This window comes from Delphinus delphis, chromosome 6 (genome assembly GCF_949987515.2).
Source record: "Delphinus delphis chromosome 6, mDelDel1.2, whole genome shotgun sequence".
In the NCBI taxonomy this organism is placed as follows: domain Eukaryota; kingdom Metazoa; phylum Chordata; class Mammalia; order Artiodactyla; family Delphinidae; genus Delphinus; species Delphinus delphis.
The window spans coordinates 12,540,566-12,557,106 of record NC_082688.1 but is presented as its reverse complement, the minus strand read 5'-3'; the positions used below and the strand labels follow the sequence as shown (position 1 = coordinate 12,557,106).

The 16,541-nt window shown below is 49.7% G+C and overlaps 1 protein-coding gene across 1 annotated transcript in view; it reads left to right on the top strand.

Moving 5' to 3' along the window:
* Positions 1 to 16,541, top strand: part of MORN5 (MORN repeat containing 5) — a 33,380-nt gene that overhangs the window by 4,835 nt on the left and 12,004 nt on the right. The window contains exons 3-4 of the mRNA XM_060013314.1: positions 695 to 806; positions 4,766 to 4,897. Coding sequence (XP_059869297.1) covers positions 695 to 806; positions 4,766 to 4,897 — 244 coding nt within the window. The remainder of the gene's footprint in view (positions 1 to 694; positions 807 to 4,765; positions 4,898 to 16,541) is intronic.

The following is a 16,541-nucleotide window of genomic DNA, read 5'->3' as shown; positions in this document are numbered from 1 at the left end:
AGGGAGTCAATGAAATCTCCCAATTTATATACAAAAGCTTCTGTGTACATGTGACTATAATTTCTCCAGAGAAAGGATCTGTAACTTTCGTGGGATTATGGGTGTGTACAGGGGCTGGCTCATGACCTAAAAAAAGGTTAAGAAACACTCCTCGCTTTACAGCTTGGAGAATCTAAGCCCCAGGAAGGGGATGTGACTTACCCAAGGTCACCCAGTGAATTAATAGTATTGGAATTTCCACCCATGTTTCCTGATGCCCAGGCCAATGCGATGTCTACATCCTGAGGCTTCCTTTAGCACTAAGGCAGCAAAAGCTGAATGTACATGTTTGGACAAAGAGCCATGACTGAGGGCTCTGAACTTTCAAGCCGTGATAAGAATAAAAGAATAATAGTAACGTTTATTGACTGTTTACCATATGCCAGCCCTATGTCAAATGCTTTTCATGTACTATCTCACCGACTTTCATTGAATCAACCCTCTTAAATATACAGCATTGCATATTTTGAGTTGCATACTTTGGGTGCCAGGACTTCCTAACCACTCCTCCTAATCACCGCAGCTGTGATAGCTGTGATACTTATCACTTCTTTTCCACGGCAATGGAAAAGCCACCCCTTCCCTTGACTTTCGTCCTTCTTGGCAAGTGGGCTGTGGGCTCCTCAGACCTGTGCGTGTGCTCCTTACCTTCCAGGGCACATACACCTTCTCCGACGGGCTGCAGTATGACGCTGAGCACTGGCATTACTGCGACACCTACGATCGGAGGTTTTACACTGAGATCTGCTACGGCTTGAAGCCTGCAGGTACCCAGGCACCCTTCTTTCCCTTCACACCCAAACAGAGAGGAAGGTGAAAAACGGTTCTAAATAACTGGGCTGTGGCGCCACTGAAGTAACCCACCCAAAGGGGAGGAGTACGGAGCAGGGTCACAGAATGCAGAAGCGCCAGGTTCTAGAATCAGAGAGGCCAGTCCTCAAATCTCAGCTCGCCTGTACCAGCCGGGGACCAAGGGCCGTGCCTCCACCTTTCTGTGCCTCAGTTTTTCCCCTGCAAAATGGGACAATAGCATCATTTACCCCACGTGTCTCATAAATAAGATCACTCGTGTAAAGTGTTTACAGCAGTGTCTTGCACGCGCAGTAGGTGCACAGTACATCTCAGCTGCTGTCATTCATCAGATCAGCTGTAGCACCAACGTGGGCCAGCACCAGTGGAGCGTGTGCTCTGTGTATCGGGTGCCGGGTGAGGCCCTCTATAATCCCTGTCTCGTAGAATCTCCAGATGGCCCTGCCATGTCTGCCTTCCTAGTCCTTCCATGTCACAGAGGAGGAAGCTGAGTCCACGTAGTCCAAACATGTTTCCAGTGGCAGAGCTCCCATGGGAGCCCATGTCTTCCTCTCTGAGGTCCCCTGCCTCATGCTATATCCCTGCAAAAATCGAGTTCCGTCACAGAGGGCGACAGCGGGGCTAGAGTCTGGATTCTAGCAGCTTAAGGGGCTCATCCTGTGTTTCTGAGACTCGGGTGAGGTCAGCTGAACCTCAAAAGGCTAGATTTCGGCACAGCCCAGATGACATATCCAAATGTGGGAAAATGATGTTGCAAACTGTAAAAAAAAAAAAAAATCCTACCATGAGATAATGTGGTGTAGTTGACAGAGCAGAGAGCTGGAAGGTCAGGGTTGGAGTCCTAGCATTCCCACTCAGTAGCTGGATGAGCCTGGGCAGCTCAACCTCCCTGAGGACAGAAACCTCCAGAAGGCGCTCAGGGTCGGAGTCAGTCAGTGCAAAGCCTGGCTTTGTGACCTGGATCGGAGAGCTGACCAGGTGAGACTCCTTCTCTCCCTTTGCTTTCCTGACACCTCACTCTCCCACTTTCTTTCTATCCCGTCTCCTTTGCAGCTTCCCCTCCCCTTGATTATTAATTTTGGGGTTCCCCACGGCTCTCTGGCTTAGACCCTCTTCTGTCATCATTCTGTGCCTTCTCCCTACAAGGTGATTTCACTTTTAAGCCTTCATTTAATTGAAATCAAATTGAAATCAAAATCCCTGAGTCTCAGATTCCTGCATCCAGCTTCCCCAACACCTACATTTGGTTGTCCCTCAATCTGCACTGAGTTCATTACCTTCCTTACCAGCCCCCTCTCCCCCAAGGATTGCTCCCCCAGAGACTGTCACTCCCCCCCACCCCCAGCCGAGATAAGCCTAATCCCGCCTCCTCATACCTCCATGTGCAATCCATCACCTAGTCCTACGGATTCTGCCTCTGAAGTATATCCATTTGCTCATTAAACAAATATTTACCAAGTACCGCTATGTGCCAAGTTGAGTTTCTTCATCCTCTCTGCCGCTGCCCTATTCCAGACCTCCATCCTCTGCCCTTCTTTACCTGATCTCCTAAGATCCACGCTTGACCCCCTCTGGGCCATTCTCCACTCTGTGGTCACTTTCATCTTTGAAAACCGTGAATCTGATTGCCACCAGCCCTCCAGTGCCGCCCCGCTACCCTGAAGATGAGGTTCCACACTCTTAGAATGACCAGCGTGCTCTGGCTCTTGCGAGGTCCCCAGCCTCATCCCTCGCTCCCTACCCTTCTCGGATGTTCTCTCTGCTCCTCCAAGAGACCATGCTCTTGCCTTTCCCTCTGCCTGGAATGCTCTAACCCTCTCACTTCACCCAAATAACTCCTTCCCACCCTTCAGGTCTTAGCTTAATGCCCCTTTCCTGGGACCCTTCCCTGAATTCCCAGACTAGGCAAGCGCTCCCCGTGAGAAATCACAGCAGCCACGATCCACTCCCCCAGCTCTGTCATGAGTGTCTCTCACGAGGAGCTGACTGTGAGCTCCTCGAGAGCAAAGGCTCTGTGTGTCCCCAGTGCTTAGCACATTGCCTGGCACGTAGGAGGTGCTCAGTAAAGAGTTATTATCAAACAGGGACAATGATATTGACGTCACAGTAGGAGGTGATGGGTGCACTCTGGGTAGTTACAGCAATGCTGTTCACAGACGTTCCCTGAGCACCTGCTCTGTGGCAGACATTGGCTGGGCCCTGGGGGACCGAGAGCTTCGAGGACACAGTCTCTGCCTTCACATAGCTGCCAGTCTGGATGCCACGGGAGAACCTTGTAAATGGCTCCCCCTGGCTTAGCGATGACTTTGTCATGAGCTCTTCACCCCAGCTGAGGCCTGCAGGCAAAGAGCTCCTGGCCTCAGGCCCTCAGCTCTCACAAGGCTTAGGTTTTGCCAAAGCTGCGTGAGGCAGCGCACAGCCTTCCCGCGGCCACGCCTTCTCCTCCAGCGGCTCCTGGCTCAGCAGCCTTATCCCAAGTACGCACTTCCTTCCCAGGTCCCTCGGCACTCTGCTCACCTCTCCAAAAGCCCCCTCTCCGCCTCGGCAGCAGGCATTGTTAGGGCCGGGGCAAGGCATCCATGAGATGGGCTTTGGCAGGAGGCTTCGGGGAGAGAACTGGCTGTAAAGCGCTTGGCGCGGAGTGTGCCCTCAGTAACCACCAGCCGATAGCGTACCTGCTTATCATCGCCAGCCAACCTCAGAGCCCCGCTGTGTGCGGGACCCTGAGCTGTGAGTGTGTGCTGCGCTCGGCAGGCATCCAGCCCTCAGTCCGGAGGACAGGGAATTACAGACCCACTCGTAGAAGGAAACCGAGAAGTTACTTATTCCAACCTTATCTCCTTTCCTCAGGCCTCAGCGTCCAAGAGAGACAACACACAGGGGTTATGACCTTAAAGGTACACCGACTCCTGGTGGTTCCAACGTCCCCGGTTCTGGGAGGCGGTGCCCAGACCCTCGCCTCCCCTGATATCAGCAGCTTAACGTATAGGCTACAGAGCTCAGTATCTAACCTTGGGCAAGTTATTTGACCTCTCTGAGCCTCAGTTTTCTTATCTGTAAAATGGGACCACAGGGTTGCTCTGAGGAGTAAGCGAAATAGTAGGAGTCAAGTACTTAGCACAATGCCTGGCAGCTGTTTTTGTAGCTTGGGTCAGGGTTCTTCATCACCTGATCCTTGCCCCCGTGACCCGTTTCTTTCCTGCTGTTTTCCTTACACACACCCTGTTCCACAAGGCTTCCTGAGCGAGGCATGAAGGCTCATATCTTGTGGCCTTTGCTCACACCTTGAATGCCATTCCTCTCCCAGACATGCCTTTCTAGCTATGTGGCCGACTCTGACACATCCTCAGGGTCTCTCTGATTCCAGAACCTGTGCCCTTTTCATGGTGTCCCTAGAAATAGAGGATGGGGTCAAGGGAAGAAGATAGGGGGCTGTCCATGTCTAATCATTGAACCTATGAATGTGTTTACTTTACATGGCAAAAGGGACTTTGCAGATGTGATTAAGTCAAGGACCTTGAAGTGGGGAAATTATCCTGGATTATCTAGGTGGGCCCAGTGTAATCACAGGGGTCATTATAAGAGGGAGGCAAGAGGGTCAGAGTGAGAGAAGACGAGGTGATGATAAAAGCAGAGGGAGAGGAGATGTGATGATGGAAGTGAAGGTCAGAGGGATGCATGGCCACGAGCCAAGGAATGCAAGCAACTTAGTTTCCCAGAACCTACTCATGGAGCCATTTTCAGGAAGTTCCTCTGGGGCCCTGTTTGTGGTACTTTTGCTGTGTACCCTGATAGGGAGTGTGTGGTCTAGAAATGGGGCCGGATTGTCACATGAGCAACCAGCCAAAAGTGGACTTTAGGTTGGGACTGGGTTTGGCCTTGGTGGTGAGTTAATGATCCATGATATCCTTTCAAGGTATCTCTCAACTCACCAATATGGACCCGCCCAGAAAAATCCCTCCAGGCTGTTATGACTGCGGAGATGGCTTCTATAACCCAACCACGAGGATTGTCAAGGACTATAAGAATCGCTTTCTGAGAAATGCAGGTATGTGGCACATGTTTTCTCTTCTCTCATCACACGTAGGTTTGGTCTATGGCCATACCACCCTGAACGTGTCCAGTCTCGTCTGATCACATGTAGGTCTGTGCACACGTGTGCACACATGCATGCATTTAGCGAGAAAGAAGCTTTTGCCAATCATTGATTGTCCAAAAGTTGACAAAAATTGATTGTCTGAATGTTTCACTCTTCGGAATTCTCATGGCTGACAAGTCTATACATGGTCACAGAGTAGGGCAGAGGACATTAATGGTCTAACTGTGACAGCACATAAGTGTAGCATGGAAAGGATTCAAGTACTTATCTTTGCATGCTTCCCTGCAGCTAGTAAGTGCCTGCTGTATGCTAGACGCTCTGCTTGGTCTGGGCACCAAAGCTAGCCACAAACCCCTTCCTCGTGGAGCTTACGTTTGGCAAATAGCAGACAAGTACTATGAACGGTTAATTGCATCATGGAATAAGCATAATGAAAGGGAAAAACATGGCCCTAAATGGTGGTGGGGGGTAGTGGAGATGGGAATGGGGTCCCAGAGAGGTGGGAGTGGTGCTGTGGGAGCACAAAGAAGTGCTGTCTAATCCAGAACTGGAAATTCCGAGAAGGATTCAAGAAGGAAATGGCTAACCCGAGACCCAAGCAATGACGCGGAGTTGACCCAGCCAGAGGAACCAGCACAGGTAAAGGCCTGGAAAGTGAGTGATGCCATGTGGTCCAAGATGACTGCTGGCCCCTCAGCCTGGGGAGTACCTTGGAAGATCCAGAACCTCAGTTTGGTGAGTGAACACAAGCTGATCAGACTGAGAAGGACTGACTTACAGTGACCAAACTTGCAAGAGGTCAATGTACAAATAAGAACAAGAACATTTTCCTTTAACACCGTGATTCCTAACCCTTCTCTCTTCTACAGCCATAGTCCCACTAGGAATAACCAAAACTATGGACCCTCTTCGTAGGAAAATGCCCACACACAAATATATATGTGTACACACACACACACACACACACACACACACACATATGCATTTTGCATATAGTCTTAAGGGGTTGATGGTTCCCCTAAAGACCCAGGTCAAGAAACCCTACTGTGTAATGAGAAAGAAACTGCCAGGTAGACCAGAAGGCCTGGGTTGGCTGCTGAGGGTTTCCACTCCCTGTAGGGAAATTTACTCAGTAATTCAATGATGATCAGAAAGTTGCGTCGTGGTGCTGGAATAAGCGCAAAGGGAATCATCAGCTGATGTCGTGGCTGAATCCTGGAGCTGAGATACCCCTCGCCCACTGGGTGCTGCTGGGGGGACATGGCAAATGCTTGTATTCCAAGTCCTTGGCACTTTTCTCTGACTTCTCATCTTCCATTAACAGAATGTACTATATAGAACACTAGTTCTGCTGGATATAAATAGGCTCCCATGAAGTTTCTTGATCAAATCAACTAAGGAGATACTGAGTTAGTAATACTAAACAGTTTTACTTACTGAAGGGCTTCTCAGGACCTTTTAGGTGCTGGTATACTTTGTAGTTTTCCTTCCTAGCACTTATTTCAACTGTAATTAAATACTCACTTGTGTAATGAATTGCTTACTGTCTGCCTCTCCCACTAAATGGTAAGGTCCCTGAGAGCAGGGACTCTGTCTGTCTTGTCTCCACCTGTACCTGTCCAGTGTCCAGTCAGAAAAACAAAGGATTTAATATCAGGAAATTGGTTAAGTAAGTATTGGAGAGCTGAAAAATCAAAAGGAAGACATTGAGGTGACAGAGAAAGTAACTGCGGGAAGCAACTACCCCCTCAAAACTGGGGCGGGGGGGAAGCAAGAGATTGGGTTATTAGAATGTAGATTGATAGAGGCCCCCCCAACCAGGAGCTGCATCCCAGACTTGTGAGGAGGGGGCACTGCCCAGGAGGGCCTCTGGAGAGAGAGCACAATGACGCCGATTCTAGGAGTGTGGGGAAGGCTGGAAACTGGAAGTGAAAGGCCACTGCTGAGACACCGACCAGGACAGCAAGCAAAACAGGAAGGAGCGTGTCCCCTCCCCCTCTGTCTGCCTTGAAGCACCTGACTGGAGGCCAGCTGGCAAAGGAGAAGTGTCCTCCACGTGGTCCCAGTCCCAGCATCGCCAAGCAGAGTGCAGAAAGGTGGGTTTGGAGTTGAGCGTCAGTAGCTTCATAACTGGCCCCATCAACTGCTTTTTGCTGCTCGGCATCCAAACACAGTCTTCTCTGCTGCAGAGATAACGCATTTGTGCTCTTTTGTATTACAAGTCGCAACTGTCCTTCCTACTAATACAAAGATGCTCTCACCACCTCCTCGGAGAGGGGAGACCTTAAACCCAGTAGACGTCGCCTCCATCTTTGAGTGATGTTATCCCTTGACAGTCCTGCCTAATCTACAACCTACACGCCACTGCCAAGAATCTTCCTATAAAATATTAAGGGGAAAAGAGGAAAGAAGAGAAAAAAAATTAGTTAATAAAAGCAAATATGTAGATAGATAAATGATATAGATACCGTTATACATAAACATACAAGCAAGGAAGAAACACTGTATCATTGATACAGTCCTCTTTCTATAACTGGTCGTGAGGCTGTAGTTAATACTTATGAATTCCTTTTTCTATTATAAATTCCATGTTCCATTTGCTTTCTGCTCACATTTCAGTTGGTCTGGTTTTTTAACAGGTAGGGCGACCCAAACCTTCATTCTTGAGGGGTCTGAATCCTTACTGGTCCTGCCTTTTTTGGTTGTTTCGTTGGTTGGTTTAGTTTTGCATTCATTTTTACTATTGGCAGTGGAAGTACTAAGAAGTGCCCTAGAGAACCCCCTTGGGTTCCATACAGCGTCTCCCTTCCCCAGTAACAGCAGCCCAATTTCCACCTGGCAGTCGAGATCCCTCACTCCAGCCAGAAATGTATTCCCCTCCTTTGCCTGTGGTTTCAGTGGCATAAGGTGCGAAAATGGCTAGGTGGCTGTTTCCACTTCCAGTTCAATCGAACCATTGTGGTATCACTTGGTGGGACCATTTCTCCTTGAGAACTAAGGCCTCTGAACCAGTAAAGTTCAAAGTTACAGGAGAAAGGAAGCAAAACTTTTTCTTCAAAGCAGGCACACTGCTGCAGCTCCAGCAGCAAGCACAGACCCAGGCACGTATTAGGCGCTCATTAGCTGTATATGAAAAAAATAAATTAAGGAATGAGTGTGGACTGTGAATCTCTACCAGAGAGATATAGTTACAGCGTTTCCTAAAATTATTTGACCATAAAATTAGTTGGGAGATGGGGCAGCAGGGAGAATTTTTATGGCACTAGTGTTTTGGGGAATTCTGTGTTAGCATAATCTTTCTTCAGTTGTTGTACAATACAACTGATGCATTTTCAGTTTTCTACATTTGAATTGTATTCCAGTCTTGCCTCACTGAGAGGACATGCTGGTCCTGTGCAGGTCCACAGACTAGTGGAGAAGACAGATACAGAAAAATATAATCACAATATCATGTGATGTGGGCCCTGGTGGGGGGAAGCCCTGGAGAATGGGGGTGGGGGTGGGGAGGGGGAATTGATCACCTGTCTGGGGTGGAGGGTGTCAGTCAGGAAAAAGGTCCCAGAAATGATAGGTCTTTTTTTTGGCCGCGCCACATGGCATGTGGGATCTTAGTTCCCCGACTAGGGATCAAACCCGTGCCCCCTGCAGTGGAAGTGCAGAGTCCTAACCACTGGACCACCAGGGAATCCCCTAAGTGATGGGTCTTAAAGGATGAGTAGGGGTTTCATAAACAGGATCGTTGGGTAAGGGCATTCCAGGCACAGGGAACAGCATGGGCAAAGACACAGAGGCATGAATATGCATGGTGTGACTGGGGAATCAGAAATTGTGGTTCCCAGAATCCTGTGGGCAAAAGCCATGCTTGATGATAAACTTTAAAATGCATCTTGGGGATGCACAGAGGATTTTAGGGCAGTGAAAATACTATAGATGTTACTATGATGATGGATACGTGTTATTATACATCTGTCCAAACCCATAGAATATACAACACGAAGAGTGAACCCTAATGTCGACTAAGGACTTTGGGTGATTATGACGTGTCCATGTAGGTTCATTAATGGTAACAAATGTACCATCTGGTGGGCGATGTTCATAATGGGGGAGACCGTGCATGTGTGGGGCAGGGAATATATGGGCAATCTCTGTACCTGCCTCTCAATTTTATTGTGAACCTAAAACTGCTCTAAAAAATTAAGTCTTTTAAAAAACCGCATCGGGGAAGGGAAGGCCATTCTTAGAAGGGCAGACACTGATTATTGTTTGGGCGACAAATATTTATTGACCAGTTGCTATGGGTCGGGCTCTGTGTTAGGCATGAAGGTGACAGTGGCATCCCAGAGGCTCTCAGGCAGCAAGAGGAAGTGACAGTGAAATGGATCGTGACAGTTCAGAGTTGCTGCAAAAGAACCTCGTGCGGATCCCAAAGCCTGGAGGCCAGCAGGCCAGGGAGGTTTTCTGGGCAAAGCAAGATCTAATGTGAAACCTAAATCAGGGCAGGCAAGTGCATCAGGGTTGGGAAGAGTGTTAAAGGCAGAGGGAACAGGATGTGCAAAGGATTAGAGATGGGGGAGAGCGCTGCACATCTAAGAGGCTACAGGTCGCTCAGGAGCGTGAGACACCAATACGTCAGGGGAAAAAGCAGGAGAGGAGGCCCAAGAGGGCCGGAGGAAAGATCACAGGTGCCTTTTCACCTGAGGGCTGTGGGGGAGTAAGGGAGGGTTTTAGGCGAGTGGAATAGTAACTGATTTGTCCATTAGAAAGATTTCTCTTGTTACGTTAGAAAAGAGGCCAAAGGATAGGAAATGGGAGATCCTTCCAGCAAGATGGCAAGAGAGGGGCATCTGAAGGGCCACGGTCCCCAGGTTCCAGGCTGCCTGCTGGCTGACGCTGGGCCAGTGCCTTCCCTCTCTGGGCCCCTTTCTCTCCATCTGCAAAATGAGACGGTTGACCTGGATGATTTCTAGGCCACTTCTAACCTTGAGAGCCTATGATGGAGGAGGAAGGGTATTTTGGTCCTGATACTATAGGGCAGATCCAGTTCGGAGTGTCCTGAAAACCACTAAAAAGGGGTCTCTGTTAGTAGCCACCTCGTCATTACCCTTGACTCATCTCACCCTCCAGGGACTGATGTGGCCTTCTGTCCATCTTCTGTTTTCCCCCGGGGCCCTTTCTCCCCTGCATCCCAATCTGCCCCGTAAACGGTGCTTCCTGTCGGCATCCTGGAGGCTGAGGACTGCTGGCCGCGTGGGCCTGAGGCGGGTGACTGAGGCCATCCCAGAGTAAACACAGTGGCCTAAGCCACTGCTATTATGAGGCACGTGCCACCTGGGTGGGTCAGAGCCGGGGATGCTGCTTTATAGGAGGTCACAGGCTGGGGCACCAGCAGAAGGGTCGCCTTTCGCTCGGAACTGCCTCGGCCCCTCACCCACCTTGGGCTGGCTTCCTTTCCCCCTGGGCAGAGAGAAAGCCCTGGACGGCTAAGCTACAAATTGCTAGGCTGTGAGCACGCTTGACAGATCCAGGTTTGCTAGACTTGGGTTTCCAAGTGTGCCTTTCTTAACTGGAAAGGACAGTACGTACTGCCGGATCATTGCGAGAGTTGAAATCCATCCGTCCGCTCATCCAGAAGCCTTTGAGTGCCTGCAGTGCGCTAGGCTTTGGGGAGCAGGGCGGGCAAGAATCCTCTCAAACTGTGGCTCTCAAACCGTTGGACCTTGGCTCGTATCAGGAATGATTTACATCATGACCCAGAACACACACAGACTCACACTCACGTATGTATTCTTACATGAGATGTGCTATGATAGTTTCTATTCAGTTTTTTGTTGTTGTTTTTTTTTGTATTACGTGCAGCATGTGGGATCTTAGTTCCCTAACCAGGGATCGAACCCGCACCCCCTGCATTGGAACCGTGGAGACTCAACCACTGGACACCCAGAGAAGTCCATATTTTCTATTCCGTTTTTTAAAATGATGGTTGCTATGCACTAAATTGATTTCACAGCCTTCTTAAGGGTCAGGACCATTGTTCTAGGCAGCCTTCCCTGACCAACCCCTCCCTCCCCGCCCCCCGGCCTCCCTCCATCCTGTCTGTGTGAGATGTCCCTCCGCTGTGCTCCCACAAGCCTCACAGCACTTAGCCCATGACAGTAGAAGAATCTCTATTTGCCTGTCTTCCCCACTAGACTGAGAGCTTCTTGAGGGCGGGGACCGTGTGTCTGTGTCTGATTCAGCCCTGGGTGTTCTGCACCTCACACGGGTCCCACAAGTTGGAGGTGATTCAACGTTTGTGAAAGAAAAGCAGGCAGGTGGGCAGAGGACCTGCCTGCAAGTCCCTCAGATTCTTCAACAAATTATACAAAATTCAGTCCCCGGCACATAATAGACAACTTATTTTCAATAATAAATATAAGCCATTATATTTCTCTGCACCTCCAAGTTTGTATTTCTCTGCACCTCCAAGTTTGTAAAGCTTAAGCATTAGAGATCTCAAACCAGTGGCTCTCGAGCCAGAATTTTTGTTTGGCTGGCCCCTTGTTTGAAACGGCATGGGTTTGGGCACCAACAGGGGGCAAGCACTGCCCAGGTTTCCACCACTCCCTGCTGTCTGACCCCCATTAGCACCTGTCATTGTTTGTCCCGGTCAGGGGTGGGGGATCACGCCATGCCGCACCTTGCAGGATCTTAGTTCCCCAACCAGAGATTGAACCCCGGCCCAGGCAGTGAAAGCACCGAGTCCTAACCACTGGACCGCCAGGGAATTCCCAGCATCTGTCATTTCTTTAAGGTACCCCCCTTAAAGCCTTTGAGCTTATGACCCCTGCATCTCCTGGGACTCTACATGCATCCTGTGAGCTGGGAATGGGTGTGTCCTGAGATGAGGAATCCAGGTCAGGGAGTGAGGAATGACAGACTGGTGATGGTGAAGCTGGAATTCTAACCCACTCCCATCTTCCTACAAGTCCTGTGGTCTTTCCACTCCACTCTGATGCTGCCTCTGTTGGGACCATAAAACCATAAAAGACAGCAACTCCGTGTAGGCAATATTGCAATTAATACAGCAGACACAAAAGAAAACAGAGACTGAGTTAGGAGCTCCCTCCCGCAGGAGGCTTGAGAGCGGGAAGAGGTCAGAGAGACAGCGTGGTGTGGCGGAGAAATGCCCAGGACCTAGAATACACACATCCGGCTGTCCTCTGGTCCCGGATCCACCACTGGCCAGCTAGGTGGCCATGGGTAGCTTACTTCTTGTCTCCTCTTGGAGCCTGTTTCCTCATCTGTAAAATGAGCATTATAGTAGTACTTAATCTGGAGGAATTGTGGTTAGAAAAGATGGAGTTAAGTAAGCAAAGTACATAGCACAGCACACAGCTCAAGGCACGTGTCCGGTGATCGGTAGTTGAGGCTGTTATCACTGTACTGATTACTGACTCAGGCTGGGGGAGAGAGAGGAGAGTAAGCCCTGGGGTTTGTTAAGATTTCTCTAGGTGTTTGAGAGAGGGGAAGGCTCTGAGGGGACATGTGATTGGACGTGCTAGGTCTCTCTGCCTCCTCAGGGTTTTGCTGGGGAAATGAAATCCTGCTGAAACTCCGGGGTCTGGAGACTTGATTACGGGGTTCAGAGTGCCAGTCTACCTTTCACCCCCCTGTCTCTTCCCACCCCATGGTCCAGCCCAAGCAGACTAGCTGCCCTCCATCGATCGACATGGCTCTATCCTCACATCGTATGTTCCCCCGCTGCTGAGAATGCCCCTCCCCCTCTCTCCCCCCCATCACAGTCCTCATCTCTCCATGCTCAGCACACAACAGAAGGCCATGGTTCACCTGCAAGCCAGGAAGAATGGTATGCAGCTTCACCTGCCCATCCACAGCTCAGGGTCACGAAGCTGGGGAGGCTCCTTACCAGACCCTCGCTAAGTGCCTTACCTGCTGATCTCTGCTCTTCCCAGCATCCCAAGTGGGGAATTTTCAGGAGCCAGAGTTTGCAATGAGAAGATCTGGACTCAAATAGGTTAATAACTTGCTCCCAGTCACACAGCTGGCAACAGAGTCGAGTGGAACCCAACTCTGCCCAAACCCTCTTCTTTTCCTTCTTCTTGCCAACTTTGTGTCCTAGCTTATTCTTTCTTTTTGTATATATATTTTAATTCATTTATTTATTTTTGGCTACGACTCTGCGTCGCGGTGCGCGGGCTTCTCATCGCGGTGGCTCCTGTTGTTGCAGAGCACGGGCTCTAGGCGCGCGGGCTTCAGTAGCTGTGGCACATGGGCTCAGTAGTCATGGCTCGTGGGCTCTAGAGTGCTGGCTCAGTAGTTGTGGCACACGGGCTCAGTACTTGTGGCTCGCGGGCTCTAGAGCTCAGGCTCAGTAGCTGTGGCGCACTGGCTTAGTTGCTCCGCAGCATGTGGGATCTTCCCGGACCAGGGCCCGAACCCGTGTCCCCTGCATCAGCAGGCGGATTCTTAACCACTGCACCACCAGGGAAGTCCCTGTCCTAGCTTATTCTTTACTCGGCATCTCCGCTCCCAGACAGGGCTGTGTCTCATTCACAGGTGCTCCTGCACCAAGCGCAGTTCCTGGTACCAGCGGGGGAGCTCAGTGATGCTCTAAATGAATGAAAATGTCCATCTGAGAGTCTTGAGACAGGAACACCACAGCCCCCAAATGAGATGCTACCTTTTTTATAAAGGGTCCTTTACAGACTGTGGGCCAGTAGGGAAGCATTGGAAGACATTTGGGATAGTTACCTTTAACATACTGGGAAATTGGGAGATTAACTCTAACCCTTAGCCCTCCTACTCTCCCCTTTCGTTCCTCTCAGGAGGGATGCGCCTGAGCCGTGCTGGCAGTGTGTACATCTCTTCGAGTAGCTGTTGCTTGCCTCAACGTTACTATCAGGAATCATTTGCAAAATAACTGCACCACTAAGCCTTCCTCCCTCCCTGCAATTAATGACACCCCATGCGCGTGTCTCAGATGAAAGGCACATTATTAATATTCAAAGGAAAAAACGCTCGTAACCATTTTAACATATACAACTAACAATGAACTAAATTTGCTTTGTGGAAGACAGAGAGTGAGCATCCCAAATTAGTTTATGTAAAAGCTGAAATTCCTCCCCGAAAGGTCTCAGTACCATCCTCAAAGAATATCCTGATCATCAGAAATGCTGTCAAGATTCCCGCCAACATTATCCCCTTTGTTGTCTGAAATGTCGAATCAAGCACATCTGGCAAATGTCCTAGAGCTCACAAATCTTTCAAACAGCGTATAATTCCCAACGGTTAGAGAGAACGCCACCGCTTAATCGTGCTCCTCTTCAAAATAGCACCAACTTTCCTTCAATCAGAAACAATGGCTTGGGCTTCTTAAAAATATCGCATACCAGTGATTATTTGCAGAGAGGGCCCCTTTGCGTTTGAACCTGTAGGTTTCAGACAGAATTTAAAATCAAGATCACGACCCTCGTTTGAATGTATGCTCGGGTAAAAGGACGATGGGAAGAAGCAGGGGTGTGAATCGGGGTCCAAAGAGTGACCTGGCCTGGGTGATCCGGAGTCTTTTGGAGGTGACAGCTGGCTCCACCAGGAGAGGATGAAGATGATAGGGGGGTGGGTGGGGTGACAGGTGGCACTGACTGAGCCTTGACCCTGCACCGGGCACTCAACTACAGGGGAGGGGTGTATTCGCATGATCCCTGTTTGACAAATGAGGAAACTGAGGTTCGGTGAAGTTAAAGAATTTCCCCAGAAAATTTGGCAGGAACTGGGATCCACACTTGGGCTCATCTGCCTCCAGAGATTTGCCTCTTTCCACTTTGCCCAGCCAACTCCAAGACTGTCTGTCCACAGAGGCCTGGGCATGGAGCTCCCAGACATTGGTGTTTATCTGCTCCCCACCCAACTTTACAAAGCTGCAGAGTGAGCAGCTAGAAGTGAAAGACCACTTGGCCTTCTAAAGTTTTTCTGGTATTATTTAAACAGTTGAAAACTAAAAACATCCCAAATGTCCAGCAGGAGGGAACTCATTCAATAATATATGATATAGCCTCGGGAATTCTCTGGCGGTCCAGTGGTTAGGACTCAGTGCTTTCACTGCCGTGGGCCCGGGTTCGATCCCTGGTCGGGGAACTAAGGTCCTGCGAGCTGCGTGGTGCGGCCAAGTAAAAGATAATATATGATATAGGCTTACAATAAAATACAATGCAGCCATTAAAATGGCAGTGAAGGAATGGACCTATTGATATACAAAGGTAGCCATAGTTTATTTCAGGTGAAAAAGCAGGGTAATAATAATAACCACCATTTACTGAGTGCTTTCTATGTTCCAGGCGCTGGTTTGAGCACTTTACATAATTTATTTTCTTTTATCTAGGAAATAGTTGTCTTTATTATTTCCATTTTATAGATGATGAAACTGAGGTGAGGTGAAATGCTTTGCCCAAAGTTACCCGGGTAATAGGTGGCAGGGCTGGAATTTGAATCCAGGTCTAGCTGACTCAGAGGTAAAGATGACATTTGAGCTGGTTCTGAATGAGAAGCTGGAGTTTATTAGTGAAAGAAAGAAAGAACCAAGGGCCTTCCTTGTGGCCCAGAGACATAAAAATATCCAAGGAGTGTAAGATGGCAGTAGTGGTTCTTTTTCCCTAGATAGTTCTCTGCCCACTTTATTGCTCAAAAACTGGCCAAGGAACGCGAGTCTTTCAATGCCACCAACAAACCAAGACTCTTCTCATCTTGAAGCCTCTGCCTCCACCTGACAGGTGAGAAAGCTGGGACCCAGAGAGGGAGGATGACGTGCCGGACCCCACACAGCCTGTCTGTGTTAGGGCCGGGGCAGGACCCACCTTCCCACCGCCAGCCAGGGCTCCTTCGGCAAACCCAGGCTGCCCCCCACCCTGCTTCCCCCGTGGTTTCTGCAAAATGGCCGAGCAAGTCTCCTGCCCCGCCCCCTCCCGCTGTCATCTCTCCTCAAGACAAAAGGCAATTTACCCAAATGTTATAATCACCTGGAGGCTGGCACGCAGGGCCATGCCTGCCATATCTGCGGTACTGTTAGCAGCACCATAATGAAGGCTTTGTGGAGGGATAATATCACACTTGTAACTGCCAAAGAAAATGCCCACACGGATCACAGATCCCGGCATCTGCTTTAAGCAAAAGGGGTATGAAGGGAATTATAGTATCAAATGCCTTTACTGTGCCAGGGACTCGCCACATCCCAGCCCCCTGAGGAATGCATCATTATCCCTATTTGGCAGATGGGGAAACTGAGCCTCAGAGAACTTACTGACAGGAGCAGTTACTAAAGGGAGGAATCGGGACTTGAACCCAGGCGTGTCTGACACCAGAGGCCACACTGTGAACTGATAGGAACTTCTCTGAGGGTCTGGCAAAGCTGTGGACCTTCTTCTCCCCAGAGACATACACCAGAAGCCACCCCCCTCCCCTACAGAGGGTGGGATCGGCCCGTCAAGGCCCTTTTGCTCTAGGAATGACAGCCTGCCCTGCCTTGCGCCCCTCCCTGACCTGCGGGAACCGCCCCCTGCCTGACTCTTTTCCCAGTTCCAATTCCAAAGGCCCTGGAAAT